This window comes from Natator depressus, chromosome 2 (genome assembly GCF_965152275.1).
Source record: "Natator depressus isolate rNatDep1 chromosome 2, rNatDep2.hap1, whole genome shotgun sequence".
Classification (NCBI taxonomy): domain Eukaryota; kingdom Metazoa; phylum Chordata; order Testudines; family Cheloniidae; genus Natator; species Natator depressus.
The window spans coordinates 200,578,549-200,599,574 of NC_134235.1; the positions used below are offsets into that span (position 1 = coordinate 200,578,549).

A 21,026-nucleotide genomic window follows, 5' to 3' on the forward strand; every position below is an offset into this window, starting at 1 on the left:
AGGCGGGGTGGGTGTGCCTATGCAAATTGAGATCAGCCCCTGAAGTTCTTTTCCACTACTTGCCACACCTCACCACCAGATGTCAGGGTGGAGCCCATCCTGACTCTGCTTACATATTTATTTTGTATTTCAGAAGTGCTAGCTCTCAACTGCTGTGAGCTCCTGCTCACATGTATGTCACTGTAAGCAAAGTGACTAAATAAGAGTGAAACTAATGAAGACGTTTTTATATTTCAGGTTGGGGGAAACAGAGAGGTAAACAGATTAAGTGTTAAAGTAAGCTTGAATTTAATTGTTTTTTCATTTGCAATAATATTGGTCTTATTGTGAGCACAAAGTTTTGGTAAAAAAAAAACACGACATGATTTTTAACTGGTCTTTGAAAATCTACATATTTGCGGACATATCAGCTGTTCAGTTCTTTCCAGTGCGGTTCCTTTAAGAAGTAAAAAGGGGAAGTGACCGGTTCCTGGCAAAGCAGTGCATGAAGAGTTGGCATAATAACTCTTCAACCACCAGGATGAAAACAGACGGGCCTCCATTTTCCTATGGAGTAGCAAAACACAAACACGTTGTGCAACGGCTCCCCTTGCATTGCACGTTCTCCCCCCCCCCCCCCAGCTCCCAAGGCACTCAGCAGAATTACAGCCCCAAATAAAATGGGGGTCAAATACACAGATTCGTTTACACCGTTTGTGACCCTGCCTGTTTACTATAGGACGCTGCGGCCCTGCTGCTCCCTGCTGGATGCGACCTGCAAGAGCAGGGGGTAGGTTGGGGTCATCTGTTTAAAGCGGATGCTGGCTGCTACCTTCTTGCCTCCTTTCCCTTAGGGTGTTGCTCCGGCTGTGATTGGCGGAGACTGTCCGCGGGGTGCGTGTGAGCGGGGTTTCTCCTCCCCCACAGCCTGGAGGGGACTGGTGAGTGCTGCGGCGGGTGGGAGCGCGGGGCGCTGTTTGGTGTCTTGCCGGCCGGCCGGCTGGCTGGCTGGCTGGCTCTGTACGCCGGGAGCTGGGAAGGGAGCAGCGGCGTTCACCCCCTTCTTGGGAGGGCGGTGGATGTTGGATGGATTTGCCGCTCCCGTGAGCATTGCAGGGGCCCGCAGCCTGCCACAGCCGGGGGCTGCTGGAGGGGGTCGGGTTATTGAGCGGGCGAGGGTGCAGCAGGAGCGGCGGAGGGGTGTTGGGGAGAATGCAGCAGCAGGGTGGGCGCCAGAGGGCTGGTGGCGTTGCAGTACTAGGGGGTGTGTGCAGAAGAGGGGGAGCTTGCAGAGAGAGAAGTGGGGAGGGTCTGGGGGAGAGGGGGACAGGCTGGGGAAGGAAGGAAGGAGAAAGCGGCAGGGGGCAGGTAGCTTTGCCTACCAGAGGGATTTCTAGTGACCAGGAGAACTTGAGGAAGGAACTTTGTTTGTGAACAATCGTGTGAGTCTTACTCTACATGCCACTGAAAGAAGCCAGCAATGTAGCCTATGTACTCCGGTAGCCCAGCATGGGTTAAAGGAGCAGTGTAGAGGGTGAGGCATTGCTTAGGCCAGTAAACCCTGAACCCTGTGTACCCAAGTACATACCCTACAGGGCGCTCTACTCAGCCTTTCCTGTCTACAGCTGTGGTGTGTCCCACTGTCCCCCTGCTGCTGGAGCCTTGCCCTGTGGAAGGAAAAGACTCCAGCAGTGAGGAAAGGCCCCAGTGGTGGGGAAGCAGCTGGCAAAGACTTCTGCCAGCTCCCTGCCATTGGAGCTCTTCCCTGTTGCAGGGAAAGGCTCTGTCTGTGGGGAAAGGTTCTGGCAGGGGAAAGGTTGGTGCTAAGCTTTTCCCACACCACTGTCTCCCCCCTTTTCAGAGCCTTTCACTGACGTGTAGCGACCCCTGGCAGTGTGGGCACAGCCTGCTTTTCACTGCGGCGAGTGGCTGCGCATACCCTACACACTGCTGAAGGTGGTGTGTACTGTAGACATAGCCTTATGGTGCCATAGGTGAAAGGATGACCTTGTGACTAAACTCGTGTAGCCAAGCTAAAGGAGGTCTGTTCCTGACTCTGCCCAGCTACCCTGTGTGACCTTGGGCAAGTCACTTTATCTTTTACAGAGTGAGATAGAATCAATAATCCTTACTTAAACACACAGATTTCTGAGGGCTTTTTTTCTCCAGTGCAGCTGGACCCATTACTCTTTGAGTAGCAGAGGAAGGGTGGCCTGACATGGCTGGCCTGATGTTAGGTGGTTGCTGAGGTACACAGGCTCTTGGCAGTCTCCTGTTAATTTCAGCATCTCAGTTGGGGACAAAATGCTACTTCTTACAGAGCTGTCCGGGCATCAGGACAGACCCTGAAATAGACATCCTTTGTGTTCAGGGACATACACGTCACCATATATTTGTCACAATAGGCTGAGAGTTCCTAGAATTCTGCATAGGAATGCAGGGCTCCTCTAGTCAGCTACTCCAAGATTGAGCCTAAACCCTGCATGAAGATGCAGAATAAGTTACTACTCATGCTGATCTGTGGTTCTTGTTAGCTCTGACCAGGCTAAAAAAGGATCAGCTTGTCTTTATGGGGAGAGAGGATAGTTGTTCAGAAAGCACTTCAAACAGTTAAAGTGGGGAGGAAAATTTAGGCTGAGGTTTATATTCTGATGCCTGTTCCTTACAATGCCCCTCCTGGAGTTTGGTTTTTAGTATAGACTATATACACTCTCTGTATACACTGTTCAGAGCGGGGGAGGAACTCTACTTCCCACATCAAAAGGACGTTGTAAAGATCAGTATGCACCAATGCCTTGAACATGTAGAGATACTGATAGCTTTTAAAAGACCTTATTAAGGATTCCAGCCCCTGTTAGTCTAGGGTGTCTTGACCAACACTGGAGGTCCAGTAGAGAAGTTGCCAGACTTTTCTGAGCCTTGTGATGATATTTTGACTTCAGCTATTACAGAAGACTGCAGTAGGAGAGATGTGGTTGAGGGAAGAGAGCGATTATGCCAGAAGCTCACAGAAGAGAGCACTGTGGGGAGGCAGCCTCAAAATGTGAAGACTATTCCAAACAATCAGATGTTTTTCTGAGTCTCCAACTGTGACACTTTTTGGAGTTACCTGACAGGTCTGGAATGAATCACTACCACCTGCTTACAATGTGGGAGCCTCGTCTGTGCCCACCAGAGGAAACCTTCCCCATCTAATGGGTTGCTGACAACTTGAGTGCTCCAATTTGGGCTCTACAGACCCCTCTGATTTTACCTAAAACCATTTAGAAATCAATGCAATTTGTGTGTAGCTGGAGCCGAAGTTTACTACATTCCTCCAAAACTCTGAGTGACTTAAATGAAGCAACTAATTAGTAAACAAGTGGAATGATGTTTGTGGGGCAGGAAAGAGATTTACAGGAAGGAAAACAAGGTTATTTCACAGCCGTGAAGGAGTAATTATAAACAGCGAATCAGGACTACTGACCAACCACCAGAGGGCAAACCACTCCTATATTCTCTCTAACATTAGTGTTAGATGCATCAGAATGCCTAATACCTTAGTCATAACTAGAGCTGTGCAGATAACTGACTGATTTGATAGCATTTCCAAAAGGTTTCTGTTTCAAGTTGACCTGAACTGAATGTGGGGTGTTTTTTTTTTTTGTTTTTTTTTTTAATTTTCAGCTAATTGAAAAGTTAGAAGAAAATTTGTTTCAGGTTAAACAAAACATTTTGCTTGACAAATGAAATGTTTCTTTTTGATTTTTGGCCATTTAAAACTGTTTTTTAGGATAAAAGCACAATGCTCTATTCACAAAAGGCTTAAGCACCTCTGGCATGCACAAAACCAAGGTAGGAGTGCCATCTGGGATGTGGGAGAATCCGGTGTGAATCCCTGCCCAGGAGCAAGAGTTTGGATCCAGGTTTCTCCTCTTTCCGGTGAGGCCATATGGCTCTTGGTCTATAGGCAATGGCTCTTGGTCTTTCCTGTTGAAGTTGTTCCACTTGTGTAAATATTTATCGGACCAGGGACTGGAACCTGGGTGTCCCCGCAGTGGGTCCCCTAACTACCAGGCTATAAAGACATTCTCTTTCACACACACTTCCCTACCCACAATGAACTTCAACAGGAGAGCCTGAGAAAGACCCACCCCTTATCACTCTATAGCCAAGTGATAAGGACACTCGCCTGGGATGGGAAGAGAGAGAACCTGGATTCCAGTCCTCACTCCAGAGTGGATTTCAAATCTGGGTCTCCAACATCCCAGGTTACTGAGTTCCCTAACTACAGTGTGGGGGTGGGGAGCACCACTATTATCACCTCCTCCTTGGTGTTGTGAATATAGCCCGAAAAAAATGGTTCAGTTAAAATGAATCCCCAGTTAGACATTTCCTACACTTTTTCCCCTTTTCTTCGAAATAATTAATCAAAATTGACATGAATTTGTGAAATGTTTCAATCAACCTGAATGCATTTTTCAGCGAAAAAGTTTTGGCTGAAATTTTTTTCCCAACACTAGTCATAACCTCTCTCCTTCATATATCTGTGACCTTTGCATGAGTTCAAGGAAATTGAACTGTGTGGAAAGCTTGAATGGATAATAAGCCATTTTGGTGCCAGAGGGACAGAAAGAAATTGTGATAAACATTTTATTAATGATCTTAATTTTAAAAAGTGTATGAATTTCTTAACGTTTTTCCATTTAAAAAAAAACCCCAAAACGTCCTGCATATTTAGCCTTCAGAGTAAATGTAACGTTGAGGCCAAACCAATTGTATCTAGTCAAAGTTATAGGGATGTGTACCTAAATATAAAACCTATAATGAACCTTATTGCAAACTTATGTATAGATTCGCTATTGGGCCTCAGTATTATGCACTCCACTAAGAGTAATTGTCAGGACCCCTGTCAAATACACAACATTTAGAGATGAATGTGAATGTAGCCAATTCTGATCAAAGCATCATTATGAAGTCCTATATCTGCTGAGACAAGTGGCCAGTGACCTAATCTTTCCACAAAGATACGGTGACATGAAGCATTATGCCAACATTCCTGGCTGATGTGGCACTGCCATTCCTCTGTCGTGATGTTTTATTACTGTACCAATGTTGCAGCCAAATGTTTCTTAAGGAGAAGAATCCAGAATTTGATGTAAAAAGGTCATTTAAAACTATCCGAAGAAGAATCTATCTAGCTATTTTAAAGAAAAAAATAAACAAATGTGTGGTTGATAAACTTTTTCCTTTTCAGGAGTTTAGAGAAGCATCTGATCTAGAAGGTCTTCCTCCTTGAGACAGAGAGCATCTGAGAAGCTTATGAACCTACTGGATTGCAGGCCTGCCAGCGGCTGAAGCCGATTCCATCGGAGTTATTGCTGTTCTGTGGGCGTAAGCATTCTCTGTGGAACTGTGCCAGCAGCTTATCTGGTTATTGCTTAACCAGTTTCCTTGCAATTATTGCTGTACTATGAAGAAAATTTTTGAAGGCTGTGATTAACAAGTAGCTCCACCGGTTGTTGAGGGTACTGTGAATAAATTCCTACTTGTTGGTGCTTGTAAAGCAAGAATTGGGGTAATCATTTTAACAGGTAAGAACTTATTTTTAATATCCTTCATTGTCGTTTTGGATGAGCTATTTATATGCTGTGCACTTAACCCAGGACTAACCAGGAAATGTTGAAATATATCACTCATTCTTTTTAATGATTTTTATGGATAATGCAGCTGAAGATGATAATCTCTGTGGTGTGATACTGTCTATTCACGAATTTTTGGCTGCTGTGACTGAGTAACTTATTCAACAACATTTTTTGGCTCCATGTGTGTTTTGATATTTGCTACTAAGAGCGATTTATTTCACTACTTGCTAAAGGGGTCATGAGTCTTTGCCAAACAAAATGGGAATGCTGTACCATTCTGAAGTATTGTACAGAAACAGATTCCTTTGTTAACTTGTAATGGTTTAAAATAATTCTACTTTGCAAATTTAGCTTCACTGCAATTGAGATGCACTTGGACTATCATGTTAAAGCTGTTTCACAGAGCAAAGGACTATGTCTAGGAATGTTTTGCAGTAGAGGACTTTATAATATATTCACCCTTTTCCATTGCAATTAATCTAGAGTAACATTTGTGTCCATCACATTTACTTAATTTATAACCAAATCCAGGTTTTTTTAAACTTTGGGCTCCAAAGGTCAATGATGTACAATAGAGAAACCGTTTGAGTCTTGTTTAAGAATTAGATAGATCATGCTTGATGCTCAAGTTATCATGCATACATTGAAACATGGCATTTTGGCTGTCTGCTTGTATTAGTGGTAGTGTAGTAACACTTTCCTAGCCTGCCTAGAAGTAAAAAAACAACATGATGTGTATATTTAGTACACTCAATCTCAAAGTGAAAGGCTTTCAAATTAAATGACACTCCAGTTCTTTAAACTTTTTTTTTTTTTTGCTTTTAGTATTTATTGAAAACATGCATTGTTCATATTTGGTTTCTTACTATAACTGCTTTAGTGTATTACATAATCCTGGGGTAAATAGTAAGGACTTCCATCAAATAGTCTCAATGCACTCCAAACATTCAGCTTTTCTTTAACTATTTATATAGGAAGTTTTAACAAGTTTACAAATCCTTGTCATGTAAATATCAGAAACAAAACTCTCATTACAACAGTTCTCTTTTGTTTAAAGAGACATTACACAGAAATACAGTCATCAGGTCTTTGTATTTAACAGGGTATTATGATATTACAGAATGAGCATTATTACAACACCTTTGTTAAGTGAAATCTCTATACACACATACTTAACAGGCCAGATATGGCTGTCAGAACTTAATATTAAGAAAAAAAATTGGACAGGCATGCTGGTGGGTTTTTTGTTTTTGTTTGGCAGATGTACGTACTTTTTCTGAGTACTGAATGAAAGGTAACCAAATGTCTAAGCATCTATCTGTCCTCTGTTTTGCTGGTACGTAATTGATGTCTTAATTTTTCTGTAACTACAACTTTTTTTTTTTTTTTTTTGGAACCAATAGCCAAGCAGCTACTAGCAGATGAGAGATTAATTCATTTTCTTTTGCATGATCATTTTCACTAGGAAGCCCCAGGAGGATTATCAAAGGGTCATTTGGTAATAAATATCCAACAATTTATGCTTTTGCTTACGGATTGCTTCCCAATATTCTGTTGTGGCTGGACATGTCCACTATATATGCATAAAATCTTCTTTCACCACAATTTCTTAAACATTTTTCCACATTCAATATCTCTCTATTTTTTTAACCTGTCTGGTGTGAGGTACCATTGAACTGGTATCTTAAAGAATTTTTCTTTTATTGTACTACAGACTGAGGTTGCTGGTCCTCTTTTCCAGATCAATCCCCATTCTTATAGTGTAATTTTTGTATCTGCATCCTTTTCCCAGTGTATGATATAGGGACATTTTTTGGGGGGCTGGGAGGGGGGGAGGAAAGCTGTCTGCAAAGATTGATATAAATGAGTTTTGTTTCCTAATTGTCCAGATGCTATCACTTCTTCTGATGTTAGCTTTCTGTACAAAAGAGGTTTCTAGAAAGTTGAGAGAAACAGTGCCTGATTTGAAAGTACTGGTACTATGGGAGAGTGGGCCAGTTCAAGTTAGTTTTGATCTCTAAATAAGTTAGAAAAGTTTCTTTACTCAGTAGCTGGCCAACTGTGTGTATTCCATGGGTCTCCCAATCTTTGAAGATCTCTGGTTTGTGATTTTGGTTAAAATCTGGATTATTTGCAATGGGTGTCATTGGTGAACTAAACAATCAGCTTTAACACGAGGTAGGTAGTTTATCTTTACAGATTAGGAAAGAGTACTATGGGGTAAATGAATTACTTATGGTTATCCAGAAAGTATGTGATGCAGCTTTGACTAGAGCCCATACTGCTGCCGCCTCCTAGTCACGTGCCACAAAACCATCCTTCCCTTAAATGATGAATAGTGTGTTTGCCCCAGTGAACATGCATGACGGGAGTTTGAATTCTTTATCGCCTCTGAGAAGTAACTTGGAGATTGGAGTTTTATAGCACTTTAAAGCAAAGTTGTGGGTTATATTATATTCCAGTTCAGTTTTATAAGCTGAACTCTATAATTTAGAACTCTGCCTGTAAATGAACAGAACAGCATTAAAGCAGTGGTTATAAATTGATTCCAGTGGAACATGTTTCTCCATTTTTTTCATTCAGAAGTATCCATTCTGAGCAGATTTTTCACTAGAAGGTTAAATAATGAACATCCATTTACATGATAAAACCAAAGGCTGTTTTATCCAGATTGTGGCTGGGAAGGTAGTATAAAATCTCAAGATCTCTAAATCAATTTCTTGCAAGAATTCTGCAGTTGCTTTCAGTTATTCACTGAAGTATGATTTTAGTGTTAATGAAAAATGCTAGACTGACTTAGTGGTAGCTCTAATTTGAGACATTGTCCAGCTCAGAAAAATGAATCAATCTCCCCAGTTCTATGCCACTTGCTTTCAAGACACTCCTCTTTAATGCCACCTGCTATATATCTACATTCCTCTACTGTATCCTGTTCAAATCACTACACCTTAGATTTCTCTCCTGACCCCTCTCTCTGCCCACTTCTGACTTGTGAGACTCCTTTGACATTTATGCTGTACAACTGGAACTTCCTCACAGAATTTATAAAGATCCACCTATTCCACTCTGTTGATAATGAACTTGCCATTCTCTGTCTATATACAGTAATAAGTAGAACCACCTTGTGCTTTTAAGAAGTGGAATATGGACTCTGTTACTTGTTTGGTATAGTTCTCCTATTCATGACAGAGCACCATGCACCCTTGCAGCACTTAATGTGTGTCATTCTTAGCTTCAGACTTAATGGTGTAGAACTTCTGTCATCAAGAAGAAAAAAGGCCTATGTAGGGCAACTGCATGAGTTTCCTATATTGTGGTTTACTTTCCAGCAAGGGCTCAAAAGCAGCAATAGCATTTCAAGGAAGGCACCTGCACTTCATTGAATATCCACAGCAAAGGAACTGAAAGGCACTTCCGAAACTCAATTGATCCTCCTAAAATGCTGACCTAGCGACACCATTGCTGAGATTTAGAAACTGAAGTCCTCTTTATTCCGAGAACATGAATAGCAGCAGTGCAAGCATCTCAACCCTGTTTTGCAGAGACCACTTCTGTAGTTAAGAAGGAGCACTTAGGTTGAAAATATTGGGGGATGAGGATGATTTTCCAAAAAAGCCTTATTGAGCTGAGAGTAATGTCAAATCAGAGTGAAGGGAGGAATAATGGATTAGCTTTCCTTTCCTCATAAATCTGCCTGCCTCTGTAGGTACAGTTGGGCTGGCATTGCAGCATATTCATACAGAAATAAGGTGGGTGGGGGGAAGAGGCAGAAAATAACTATAGAATTGACTCTTCTGCACTACTTAAAATCCTAGATGTAGTTTGTGGGGTAGGAGTGGTAGGTGGGGAGGTTGATTCCATAGATCCACTGCTGGGGGGAAAAGTGTTAAAATTCCTATGGTCAGATTCTGCTACTCGGTCATAGTGAGTAGCACCTTGCTCTGCAAACAGCTCCTTGCAGTCAGTCAGCGGGACTGCACATGTAGTAATGCAGCAGCAGTACTATGCATTGTAAAAGTGGCAAAATCTTGGTCCTTACTTGGGAAGTATATTTAGAGCCAAAAGGAAAACCTTTTTAGTTCAATTAAATTATAAAGTACAAAATTTACTTGTCACTTTTTTATCCCAAGGTGCGAAAACGGACACTGATCATGGGAAAACTGACCTTCCTGCTGATTTCTGACATGACTTTTCTGGAAGCAGCACCTCCATCCTGCCAGATGGAGGATGCTAACTCTTTTTCTCCTGTTTTTCCTAAACCCTGTTGTCTTTGTCCTCCATCTTCATTCACTCCATTTCCCATTGCGACGACATGACTTCATTTTTCTAAATTTGTGGCTTCTTGTGCAAACCAGGAGGATACACTATTATACACAATTATTTAAGGAATTATGTAGTTTAATATACATTTATTCAGATTCTTTTTACATTTATTATGTTAGAAAATGGTGCATGATGAATTTCTTTGATTGTTTAACTTGTAATTTGTAAACTTTATTTGGATGGAAATTCAAAGTCAGTCAAAAATGCACAAACAGAATTCAAATATTTATTAATAAAAGTACCTTAAATATGCTGCATACATAAACTTTTTTTCTTATCAAAACATGTTTTTCTTTTAAAACTGGTTTATTAAAATAAGGAAAGTATGATCTGTAGTTTAGTGAATTGAACTGATTGTTTCTGGTCAATGTGTCCATCTTTCTTAGTTTTTTATTATAGATAAGAAGAGGAAAACAAGCTTTCCTGCTTTTCAACTTCCAGTTGTTTCTTAACTTTGAATGAACTAGTCACTGAACTGAGTTAGTTGAATAAACTGAAATGAAGAAAATGTTTTCTGTACCTGCAGAAGAGGCTACTGCTGTCAAAAGCTGGTTTAGCACCTGAACGAATTCTACTTCCAGGTGCTAAGCCAGTGATTGCCACCAGTTCAGTGATTTGCCCTTCTTTAAAACTTGGCAGCAAACATACTGATTAATATTTTTGTACTTAATTAAAATGTTGTTAATAGATTAAAAGACACTTAGACCTCAACATAAACTGTCAATTTCAAATTTAATTTTAAATAGGTTTTTTTGAAGTGTACTTAATTTAAATGAAAAATTTCAGTTTTAATAAAAAATCTGATTTTAAAAAATGTTTTGTTTTCCCCCTTGCCTTGCCCTGAGCCTTTTCTTCTCTAGACTACATATTCCAGTTCTTTTAATCTTTTCTCATAGGTCTTGTTTTCTAAACTTCTTATCATTTTTGTTACCGTCCTCTGAACTTTCTCCAATTTGTTCACATCTTTCTTAAAGTATGATGCCCAAAACTGGACACAGTACTCCAGCTGAGCCTCACCAGTGCTGAATAGAGTGGAAAAATATGACACTCTTGTTAATACATCTCAGAGTGACGTTTGCCTTTTTTGCAACAGCATCACACTGTTGTCTCATTCAATTAGTGGTTTCTATAGCCCACCAGATTTTTTTTTATTTTATTTTATTTTTGCAGTACAGCTGCCTAGTCTGCAATTTCAGATTTTGTATTTGTGTATTTGATTTTTTTCCTTCCTAAGTGTAGTAGTTCAGTACTTTGCACTTGTCTTGATTAAATTTCATCTTCTTGATAACAGAAATCATCAAGATAATTTTGAATTCTACTCCTGTCCTCCATGTTTAGAAAATGTGTTGGCTATTGTATTAATTAACATTTTGAAAACGCTACGTAACATCAAGTATACTCAGGTGGTAGTAGTATAGTAACTTATTAGCTGTTATGTTTGGTAGACAAACCTCATTTTCCCAGTGTAGAAAAGATGTCTGAGTCTTCAAACAGCCTGAAACAATAGTTATAACAGGGGTGGGCAAACCTGAGGGCTGCATCTGGGTATGGAAATTGTATGGCAGGTCATGAATGCCTGATGGGGAAGGGGGACTTTATGGGGTGTAGTATGGGGGGGGGGCTCTATAAGGGATGTTACTGAGGAGGGGCTTATGGGGGGGCTCTACAGGGGGAGGTACTGGGGACTCCTAGGTGCCCTGCCGGCAGTGACACCAAGGCAGCCGTACCAGGCACCGCCACAGGCTGAGGCACCCTAGCTGGGACGGGTGCAGCCCCTGGGTGGTTTCGAGGGTGGGGCCATAGAAGACCAGGAGGGGATTGGGCGGGCTGCTGTGTAGGGGTGGGGTTCCGATCCCAGAAACAGCGCAGTGAAGTCGCGCCTGCATAGTGTGGCGCCGTGTGCCGGCAGATGGTGCTCATCGAGGGAATTGTGAGTCGGGGGCTGGGGAGCACCAGGTGGGTGGAGCGGGAGCTCGAGGGCCAGATAAAAATGTCAGACAGGCTGGAAGCAGCCCTTGGACTGTAGTTTGCCCAGCCCTGAGCTATAATATTGATGTATGTTGTCCTAGTTCCCCTAAAGATGCCAACATTGTTAATTGTTTCCACTGAGGGGGGCAGCCGTGAAGTAATGTAGTAAGCTCCTTGGGTTCTGCAGCACCCTTTTGCAGTAGACTAGAAAATGTGTGGCAGTTTCATTTAAATTTCAAAGTAGAGGGTTTTTTTAAAAAAAAAAAAAAAAAAAAGAATGAAATATGCCTTGGAACCCCAGTCGTGGACCTCGTGCTTAGTACTGTACAAGCACAGAACAAAAAGACAGCCTCTGCCCAAAGAGCTTCCTAGACTCCCTCCCCAGATGCCTTGAAAGTCCCATCTCTCTTCCCTAGCCCCTCGAACCTCCAAAGGAGTAGCATGGGCTACTGTACTGACTTTTTTTTTTAATTAAAAAAATTAAATAATGCTACCACACTTTCCAGTGTGCTGCTCCAAGGGTACTGCCGAATTTAGGGTTAGCTGTCCATGGAATACACTGGCTTGGCTGTATTGCACCATATGAAGTTGAATCAGCAGGGTTTGAAGAGTGAAATGTCATCCTGCATGGTCACCCAGGTTGCCTTTTCACTAGTTTCCATTCCCCAAGACTGGGCTTGCTGGATAACATTGTCTTCCTCGTTAAATCCATAAAAGGAAATAACTCGTAATGCTAGGCAGTGTATTCACTAAATGGTTGGCTGACTTTATGTAGGTGCAAGTAGTGGTTTTTTTCACATTATGATGAAAGCGTATAGTTCAATACGTTACTTTAAGTTCCATCTTTTTAATTTGCCTCACATTCTAAGTCTTACAGTATAGTCTTGCTGCTACTGAATCACGTAACTGGGATGTTCTTGCACATTGCTAAGAAGTGAAAAAGTGTAAGGAACCATCTACCTAACTGCTTCTTGTACCGCTTGCATCATGTGCTACGTTGCTGAACTGAGAGGCTCAAGAAGCACTTAGTTTTGTTTCTATTAAGCACTGTGATCACAATCAATCCAGAATAAGCCACTTAATAATTATCAAGAAGAATGGCTGTATTTTAGCAGCTATATGGGAACAAGGACTACAAATACAAAGTGAAACAGGAACTGGGCATTACCAATAAGATATGCTGGACACATTAAAACCATGTATTACCATTGTGTTCTTTCTAAAGAGACACTTAATTTCCACATAAATGGGCAGACCCAGGGGCATAACTCAACTGCACAGTGCACTGGTAATGGAGGGTGTGTGTGTGTGCACGCATGTGCAAATCTGGTTTAAAGCTCAGTTTTGCACCCTCCTTAATCCTGCTGTTCTGTACAGGGATGCTCTAACTTACTGTACTTTGGCAGCAACTGTCTCAAGGGGCTGAAGATGCAGCAGCGGATCATGGTGGAAGGACATCTTGACCCTCTCCTGCAATAACACCCCTTCTTCCTGCTACACCTGCAGCATGGGGGTGCGTGTGTGTACAGGGATAAGCGGCTCCAAGAGCCCCTCCATCTGTTATATGCCACAAAAGGATCACCATTACATTGGGGTGATCTTTCTTTGTCTGGTTAAGATAGCTTTGAGACGGGATTATACTTGCAGTGAATTGCTCTGCTTTGAAGCATTTGGCCTATGATAAATTTGTTCCATCAAAGTAGCTGAACGTACTTCCAGATGGATTTGTCACTGAAAAGCTAATCTTTTTACTGAACACTTCAATTTTCTTAAACACATTTGAAAAGAACATCAGTTTATAAAGAGCTAGAATTAGGTTAGCTACTTAAACATCAATGTGAGCTGTTATCTCATCTTTATTTTTGACATTACTAGCTTCCTACAGTGATGTTTAAAGTAGCCGATTTGGATCCTAGAAACTACTTGTCTCATGTATTCTGTTGTCCCAAGGTAGCACTTACTTAGACTCCTCTGTCTAAAACAGCTTGCTGGTTGTTGATATAAATCCACACCACACGCATGCAAATAGTTAAAAGATAATGGCAAAGGTCTCGTATGGAGATGGCAAAGTCCTCGTATATTGCTTTTTGTAGTAGCCCAATAGACTAGGGTTACCTCCTTTCTAATTACTGGTAACTGGATTCTCGAAGCCCCACACCCTGTCCTGCCTCTTCCTCAGCCCTGCCCCTGCTCCACCGCTTCCCCCAAGGCCTTGTCTCTCTCCCCCCGGGCCACCTTGCAAGTAGGAGGTAGCCCTGTCTGAGCAGGGGCTGGCATGGGTTAATGACCTGGCATCTCCCCATGCCCTGTGGTAACTGGGCTTTTTGCTTTGGGTGCCATTTAGGGTTGCCAGGTCCCCAAAACCAGACACCCGGCAACCCTAAAAGGCAACCTAAACACAGAAGCCAAAAAACAGACCCGTCTGGGTAAAACCTGGACAGGTGGCAACCCTACAATAGACTAGCAGTGGCTTGCTAAATGGGACTGATAGGGTGTATAGACCTCACACTGGTGAGGTGGATGCCAAGATGCCCTGGGTGCAGGGCTAGTTCCAGACCTGTCAGTCATGTGTGGGAGGAGAAGGCCTTTAAAAGGGAAGAAACTCCAGTCAGCTGGGGGGAAAGGAGCAGAAGTGCCTTTCAGGGGAGACACCTGGAGCCCAGAGTTGGGAGCCCTTCACTCCAATCCTACAGAGAGTGCAGAGAACTCCCAGGGTAAGCTAGAGAGATTTATGAAGGCCTGCAAAGGGCCAGGGGCCCTTACAAGTTGCAAGGAGCTGGGGCCTGGGCTGAAGACACCCAGTTATTTACACTGGGTGTAGTCAGATTCCCCACCTGGGTGAGAAACCCCAGGGGGCCCTTTTATGGCACTGTTTGCATGAGTAAGTGCAGTTGTATAACTGGGCACTGATCAAAAGGAGCCTGGAAGGGCTCAACACAGACAGTGTCCAGTTAGCGTTAGCTTGACGACTAAATCCCCTCACATGTAAAATGTCTATCTGGCATTCTCTTTCAAAAACAGAGCTGCATTATCACAGGGGGTCAGCAAAAGCACCGCAACCACTGGAAGTAGCTTGGGTAGGAGGACCTGGTACCCTTTGGCACTTCAAAAGTAGACTTGGCGTCCTGAGAGCTTGATGCACGCTGGAAGCTTTCTCGATCACAGGCATTTTTAAATGCTTCTTTTCCGTAGAGTGGAGTGCAGTTAATGTGAAACCAATTGTAAGATATACTGCTGACTTTTGTCCTTGTATAATGGATTTTCAGTAGGATCCATGAACTTTTTTCACATTGGGGGGGAAATTTGAAGCATGCTTAAATGTTCTTAAATTCTGAGGACTTCCTGTATGTTACGATTAGTGGGGCCTTTTTATTAGTGTCTGCCTTGCAGGAAGGTCACAAGAACATTGAAGTACATGTACTTAAATATATTACGGTCTTTAAATGAATGACTTAAAATAGTGAAGAAAAACTTGAATTGAAGCAGCTACAAAAATCCAAGCGAAAGCATCAGTTTTCTTCTGCAATGATTTTCTCCAGGGCTAAAACTGGAAAGAAGGGTAAGAGGAAACATTCTGAGGTCATTCTGTTCTTAGCAGAGATGTGCGTGACAGTAAAGGTTCATTTGTCATAAATCTTCAATACAAGAAAATCAATTTAGAGCTAGGGTAAACTTCTTTTGCATTAGAGAGCAGTTCTGTTGCTGCATGATCTCTGAACACAACTGGAATGATCATTGATTTACTTTGGTCTCTTAAGCCTTGTCTGTATTTACAGAGGGCCTGTGTAAGGAAGCAGTATCTCTTGCGATTTTAAACTGCTGCTTCTAACATGGCTCCAGCCCCAATGTGGAAGGGGCCCTAAATGTAACAGCTTGTGTAAATATGTATATCTTTACATGTATATTAACTTTTCAATAAAACTGAGACAGAGGGCTGAAATGTTTGCACTTCCTTATGTTTTGTTTCTTATGTAATGTCTCTTTTAATTCCAAGGGATACTCTGTGTGTGTGTGTGGGGGGGGGGGCTGTAACCTGTTGTAATTGGGCTCCTGAGGTACACTACATGCTTGTAAGAGAGTTGCTGCCTCTGCTTAATCTTTTTAGATGTACCACTGCCTTGGTTTCCCCTTTGTATATAACAGCATGCCGCAAATCTTAGTAACATATAAGATCTTCCTTCTGGGTCTTCAAATACCATTCAAAATGGCCTCCACCCTTTACATAGGCTTGAGAAACCCTGCTTTCTCCTAAGTCCTGGGGCCCATCCCTTAATGAGAGAGTTCCAGGCAGCTGGTTCACTGCTCAGCTACAAGGGTTCACACTATCGCCAGGCTGTCCGTGGCTTGCTTACCATTTTCTTGCCCCAGCCCTGTTTGGGCTCACTCTGTTTTATTGGACCCTCAGAGAGGTCATGCAGCTCTTTTTTTCCTCTTTGGTCATAGGGATTTAGTCCTTGGCCCAGCCTCTCTTCAGCTATTTCCCTGGGCTCTGCCATGAGGAAAGTAACAGCTCTTCCCCAGGGAGAGGCTTTCAAGCGGCCCCTGCTTCTCACACAGGCCCTCTCCCAGACTGGGCAACTGGGCTTGACTTTTATTGTCTGCTTTCTGTGTTGGTGTTTTGTTCCTTACAACCATTGAAGGAGAAACAATATTGAATGCTGCACATAGGACTTGTATGTAGGTTGTTTTTTAAAATGCAAAAATCACTTTTTTAACTCTGATGTGGGTGTGGGCCTGAGCCAATATCCCAGAGGGAAACCACTCCAAAGTTCAAGATACTAAAGAGCAAGACTTGTACTCTGTAGTTTGGGCCGCTCTCTGGTTTAAGAATAATATTACTGAGGTGGGATCTTGCCTCTTAAGAATATTTGTGAAACTTTCCAGGTCCCCCTCAGTAGTGCAAGTTGTCTGCTTTGTGCTTGTAAGACAGCAGCAAGTCTACACTTCTGCTTTATTGCTGTGGAAGTGAGAACAACTTAAAGAAGTGAAAGTGCTTTGCTCTGTGTTAGATAATGGGTGACTACAGGATTCCTAATAGCGTGTTAAGATGGCGATAAAACTATGACATGAGAAACCATTAAGCAAAACACAGTGATTGCAGCAGCAAGTTCCTTTTTGTATCTGACTTGTGGTATGCTTCATTTTCTAGAGGGATTAAATGACAAAATGTGGAAGGCGACTGTTCTGCTGACTTTGCTGAGCCTGAGTGTGACCTTCGAGCTAGGTCGTGCTCATAAACAATGGAGTGCCTTTCGCAGCATGTTTAGAAGGATCAAGTGTTCCACACCATCAAAAGGAGACCCAGGGCACCCGCTCTTCCTTACCCCTTATATTGAAAGTGGGAGAACTGAGGAAGGTAAGAAGAAGTTTACAAACTACCTGCCTAGAAAACCTACCTCTTTCTAAACTTTCTGTAGAACCTTACTAACTTGCACCTAATGACTGGGAACAGCTGTCGATTACTGAAGCTTGGCAGCTATAGGGTATGTCTACACAGAGACAAATAGACCTGTGGCTGGCCCAGGTCAGCTGACTTGGGTTCCGGGGCTAAAAAATTGCTGCGTAGATGTTTGGGCTTGGGCTGGCGCCTGAAATCTCTGAGGATGGAGGGTCCCAGAGCTCAGGATACAGCCTGAACCTGAATTTCTACACAGCAAATTTTAGCCCGGCAGCCCGAGCCCAAGTCAGCTGACCTGCGGGGCTTTTATCCCCCTGTAGACATTGAACAATAAGGAGATGGTGCAGCATAATGAACTATTCGCTTGGCAAGTGCAGATTTAGTTAGCTGTGATGCTACATAAAATACTACTAAACATAATGTAAAATAGTCTTTTAAAAGTAATGAGGTATTAGAAACTTGGGGCCTAACTATAGCCCTCTGCTGTGGAAGTGCCTTGAGAAGTACGGAGATAGAAGAATAAGAATTTTGATGAGTAAAATCTCACTAGTTAATGTGCAATCTCATTTTAACACCTCTAAAATTGTTCACTTAGATTGGTACAAACGTGACAAACGACATGGATATAGGAGGTGACTAAGCTGGTTCAGATGTTGCATCTCATACAAGAAAAGTTGCATCCGAGAGAGGGCCTGATTGATGAGAGAAACTCCATTGCTTTTCTTGTATCTGTTTTACTCGTTGATTTTTAGTAAGGGGATCAGTGTTCTTCCTCTTCCCCTGATTGTGTGTGTGTGTGTGTGTGTGTGTGTGGTAAATGTAGAATTGAGATATATGTAAATTCTAAATTCAGGCTTATCTCTAGACCTGGCACACAGAATCTGAAGCATCCCAGCCTTTGGAAAGTTTCAGTTTGGAACTTTGCATCTTAGAATGCCGCTAATATCCTTAATGCTGAGGGAAAGGGAGGCATTTCTGTATTCAGGCTGTGGAAATTTTGAGAACCAGAAGTGCTCTTGGATGTTGCCTCCCATTCACAATTGAGGTCTTCAGAGTGATGAATTCCCATTCCAGATCCCGTGGAGAAAGGGTAGGCTCCAGGAAGTATGGCTTCTTGAGGGGTGGTATTTGCTATGGGAGGGGAGTGGATAGTGGGCTGTTCTTCTCTCGTCAGTAAGGGATCTGTATGTCCTTGGGTTTATTCCTTGTAATGACAGACATGTTAACCTGAATACCCTTCTCTTTATTAATGCTTGTTTGAATCTTTTTGGTCTCTCTAGGAAGGCAGTTAAGTTTGGTTGGGCCTCTCCAAGGAGTAAATGTGAAGAGTTACTCTGGCTATCTCACAGTGAACAAGACTCACAACAGCAATCTCTTCTTCTGGTTCTTCCCTGCTGAGGTAAACGTACTACTGAGATGGAAATACTCCTGTGCCATTTAAACAACAAAACAGCCCTCTCCCCCATACTTATGGCATTGCTTAGTGTATTTACAACAGAAAGCTGACATTACAGAATAGCAGTACTTTACCTTGAAAGCTAGGCATAACACAAGCCAAACATGAACTTCTATTTAATAAGGGTGAACATTTATTTAATGGTAGCCAGACAACACAATAAATTCCTCTTGAAATGATTGCTTGTACTTTACCTCCTTCTTTTCCCCAGCCACAGCATTCTAGTTGGCTGCAGGTTGGCTTGAAATGGCTGTAGACTGACTTGAAGTCCAAAATTGATCCCAGATCTCTCTCTCTCTCTCTCTCTCTCTCTCTGTGTGTGTGTGTGTGTGTGTGTGTGTGTGTGTGGGGGGTATCTATCAAACTTGTGCAAACTTGCTGTAATGTAGGGAAGCTGCGTCTAGAGGGGGTTTCGTAATTAAAGCAACTTTATAGAAACAGGCAACAGATTGAAATGGTTATCACTTTTGTTATTGCTAATTAATTTTTTGTATCTTTACCCACACTGTGCTAGTCTCTTCCTTGTCCTAACTAGCCTTCTTGTTTGTGACCTTCTGCCTCTTCCTTCTTATGTCTCCTGTATAGATTGGACTTTTGTCAATCTGTTCCTTAGCTGAGAATTATTCCAAGCTCTAATTATGCCCATTTCATCATGTATAGGATAGAAAGCTTGTCATTGTAACTTTGTTCTCTTAAAAATAAATCTTGGATGACCTTTTTTTTTTTTTTTTTTTTAAATGGGGAAAATAACTTTCTAATCTTGGCCTTCAGTATTAACTGTTAGATTGCAGGGGGATTCATTTAATATTCTGAAATTACTAGAGAATATAGGGGAAGCTGTATTGAAATATAGTATTGAACCTTAGAGAGCTGATATTTTCCAAACTGTTAGCAAAATGAATCCCTTGAGAGGATGGATGACGTGTGCAATCTCCAACAGTTGTATATGGTTTATTTACTAAACTCCCCCCCAACCTAAAATCAACTAGCCCAGCTTTATATTATTTTTTTGCTCTGAGAGGATACTGATGTGCTGTACCAGCTTGTATAATGGAGTTTTAATTTTTAAATTATGCCCGTATCTAAAGGGGGAAGTGGCATTGAGACATATGGCCAGGCGATGTCACCAAGATTAGTTCCGTATCTCAGAGCATGGACCTGTGATAGTTAATAGTGATTGTATGGATTTGACTGACTTCAGAAAGTTTGCTTATCCAGACTTTTGTCACTGTTGAAAACAAGTTAGTGTCTACAACTACTTAGTCTTCTATTTTAGATAGCTATTTATTTGTCTACAAAAACAGCAAGGAGTCTGGTGGCACCTTAAAGACTAACAGATTTATTTGGGCATAAGCTTTCATGTGTTAAAAAAAACCACTTCTTCAGATGCAAAACTTTACATTTATTTGTCTAATCACTTGGCTCCATGCATTGATGTAACTGACTACTCTGACTCTTGCATACTATGTTTGGCCTTGTGCATTTTGGCTGTTTTGCTGTAGCTTCCCTTGTTGTGCTATATAGCTGGGTGTTCACAAAATAATATCTAGCTGTTTTGACTTTTTCAGGTGGCTGATGAGACATCTGGTCTCTGTCTCAAGAACTTATGTAAATAAAACTTACTTAGAGAGTTATACTCCTTAGGTTCAGGTTTGCCAAGTAGTGTATGTTAGGGTCTTTCCTGGCCCCAAGAAAGCATTGTGAAGAGGGTGAGGTATTGGAGGATTGTCCTGTTGAAACAAGGAAAACATTCTGCTACAGGGGATGTGGAAGAACTGAAGAAAAAATTCACAGAATAGTTGACTTCACTAAAGTTAGGAAAAGTGGTATCTAAACGATTTGCCTTACATATTTACGAACTTTGCTTTTCAGGGTGTAACCTGTTCTCTTCCCATCCCCAAATTCAAAATATTCAGCAAACTATTCTTCCTTTGGCATTTCCCTTTCTCTTATCTTTCTCCACCCTTTACTTAATTTCATTTCTTGCTGTGCCAACCAATAGTCCCTGTTCTGTTGTTGGACCTCACTGAGACTTAAACACCTGCCAGTTTTCCTCACCCCTTGGGTATTTAGTAAGCAATTAAATGGGCCAGTTATGCCAACACCTCTAAAATGCCTAATATCCCACCGTGAAAGAGTAATAGTATATGAAGTGTGGAAAGAATGTTATGTCACAAAATTACTAAACCGTCATTCAAGTCTTGTAAGGCTTCTCACTACCACTAAGAGAAACCTCTTTCCTAAAGAGGTAACCTAGAATATGGCTGGAAAAAGCTGA

General features: G+C 41.9%; 1 protein-coding gene across 1 annotated transcript in view; it reads left to right on the top strand.

Annotated features, from left to right (window-relative positions):
- Nucleotides 1-793: 793 nt before the first annotated feature.
- Nucleotides 794-21,026, top strand: part of CPVL (carboxypeptidase vitellogenic like) — a 96,450-nt gene continuing 76,217 nt past the window's right edge. The window contains exons 1-4 of the mRNA XM_074943320.1: nt 794-920; nt 5,216-5,552; nt 17,044-17,250; nt 18,573-18,691. Of these exons, the coding sequence (XP_074799421.1) occupies nt 17,061-17,250; nt 18,573-18,691 (309 nt within the window). The 5' untranslated portion in view covers nt 794-920; nt 5,216-5,552; nt 17,044-17,060. The remainder of the gene's footprint in view (nt 921-5,215; nt 5,553-17,043; nt 17,251-18,572; nt 18,692-21,026) is intronic.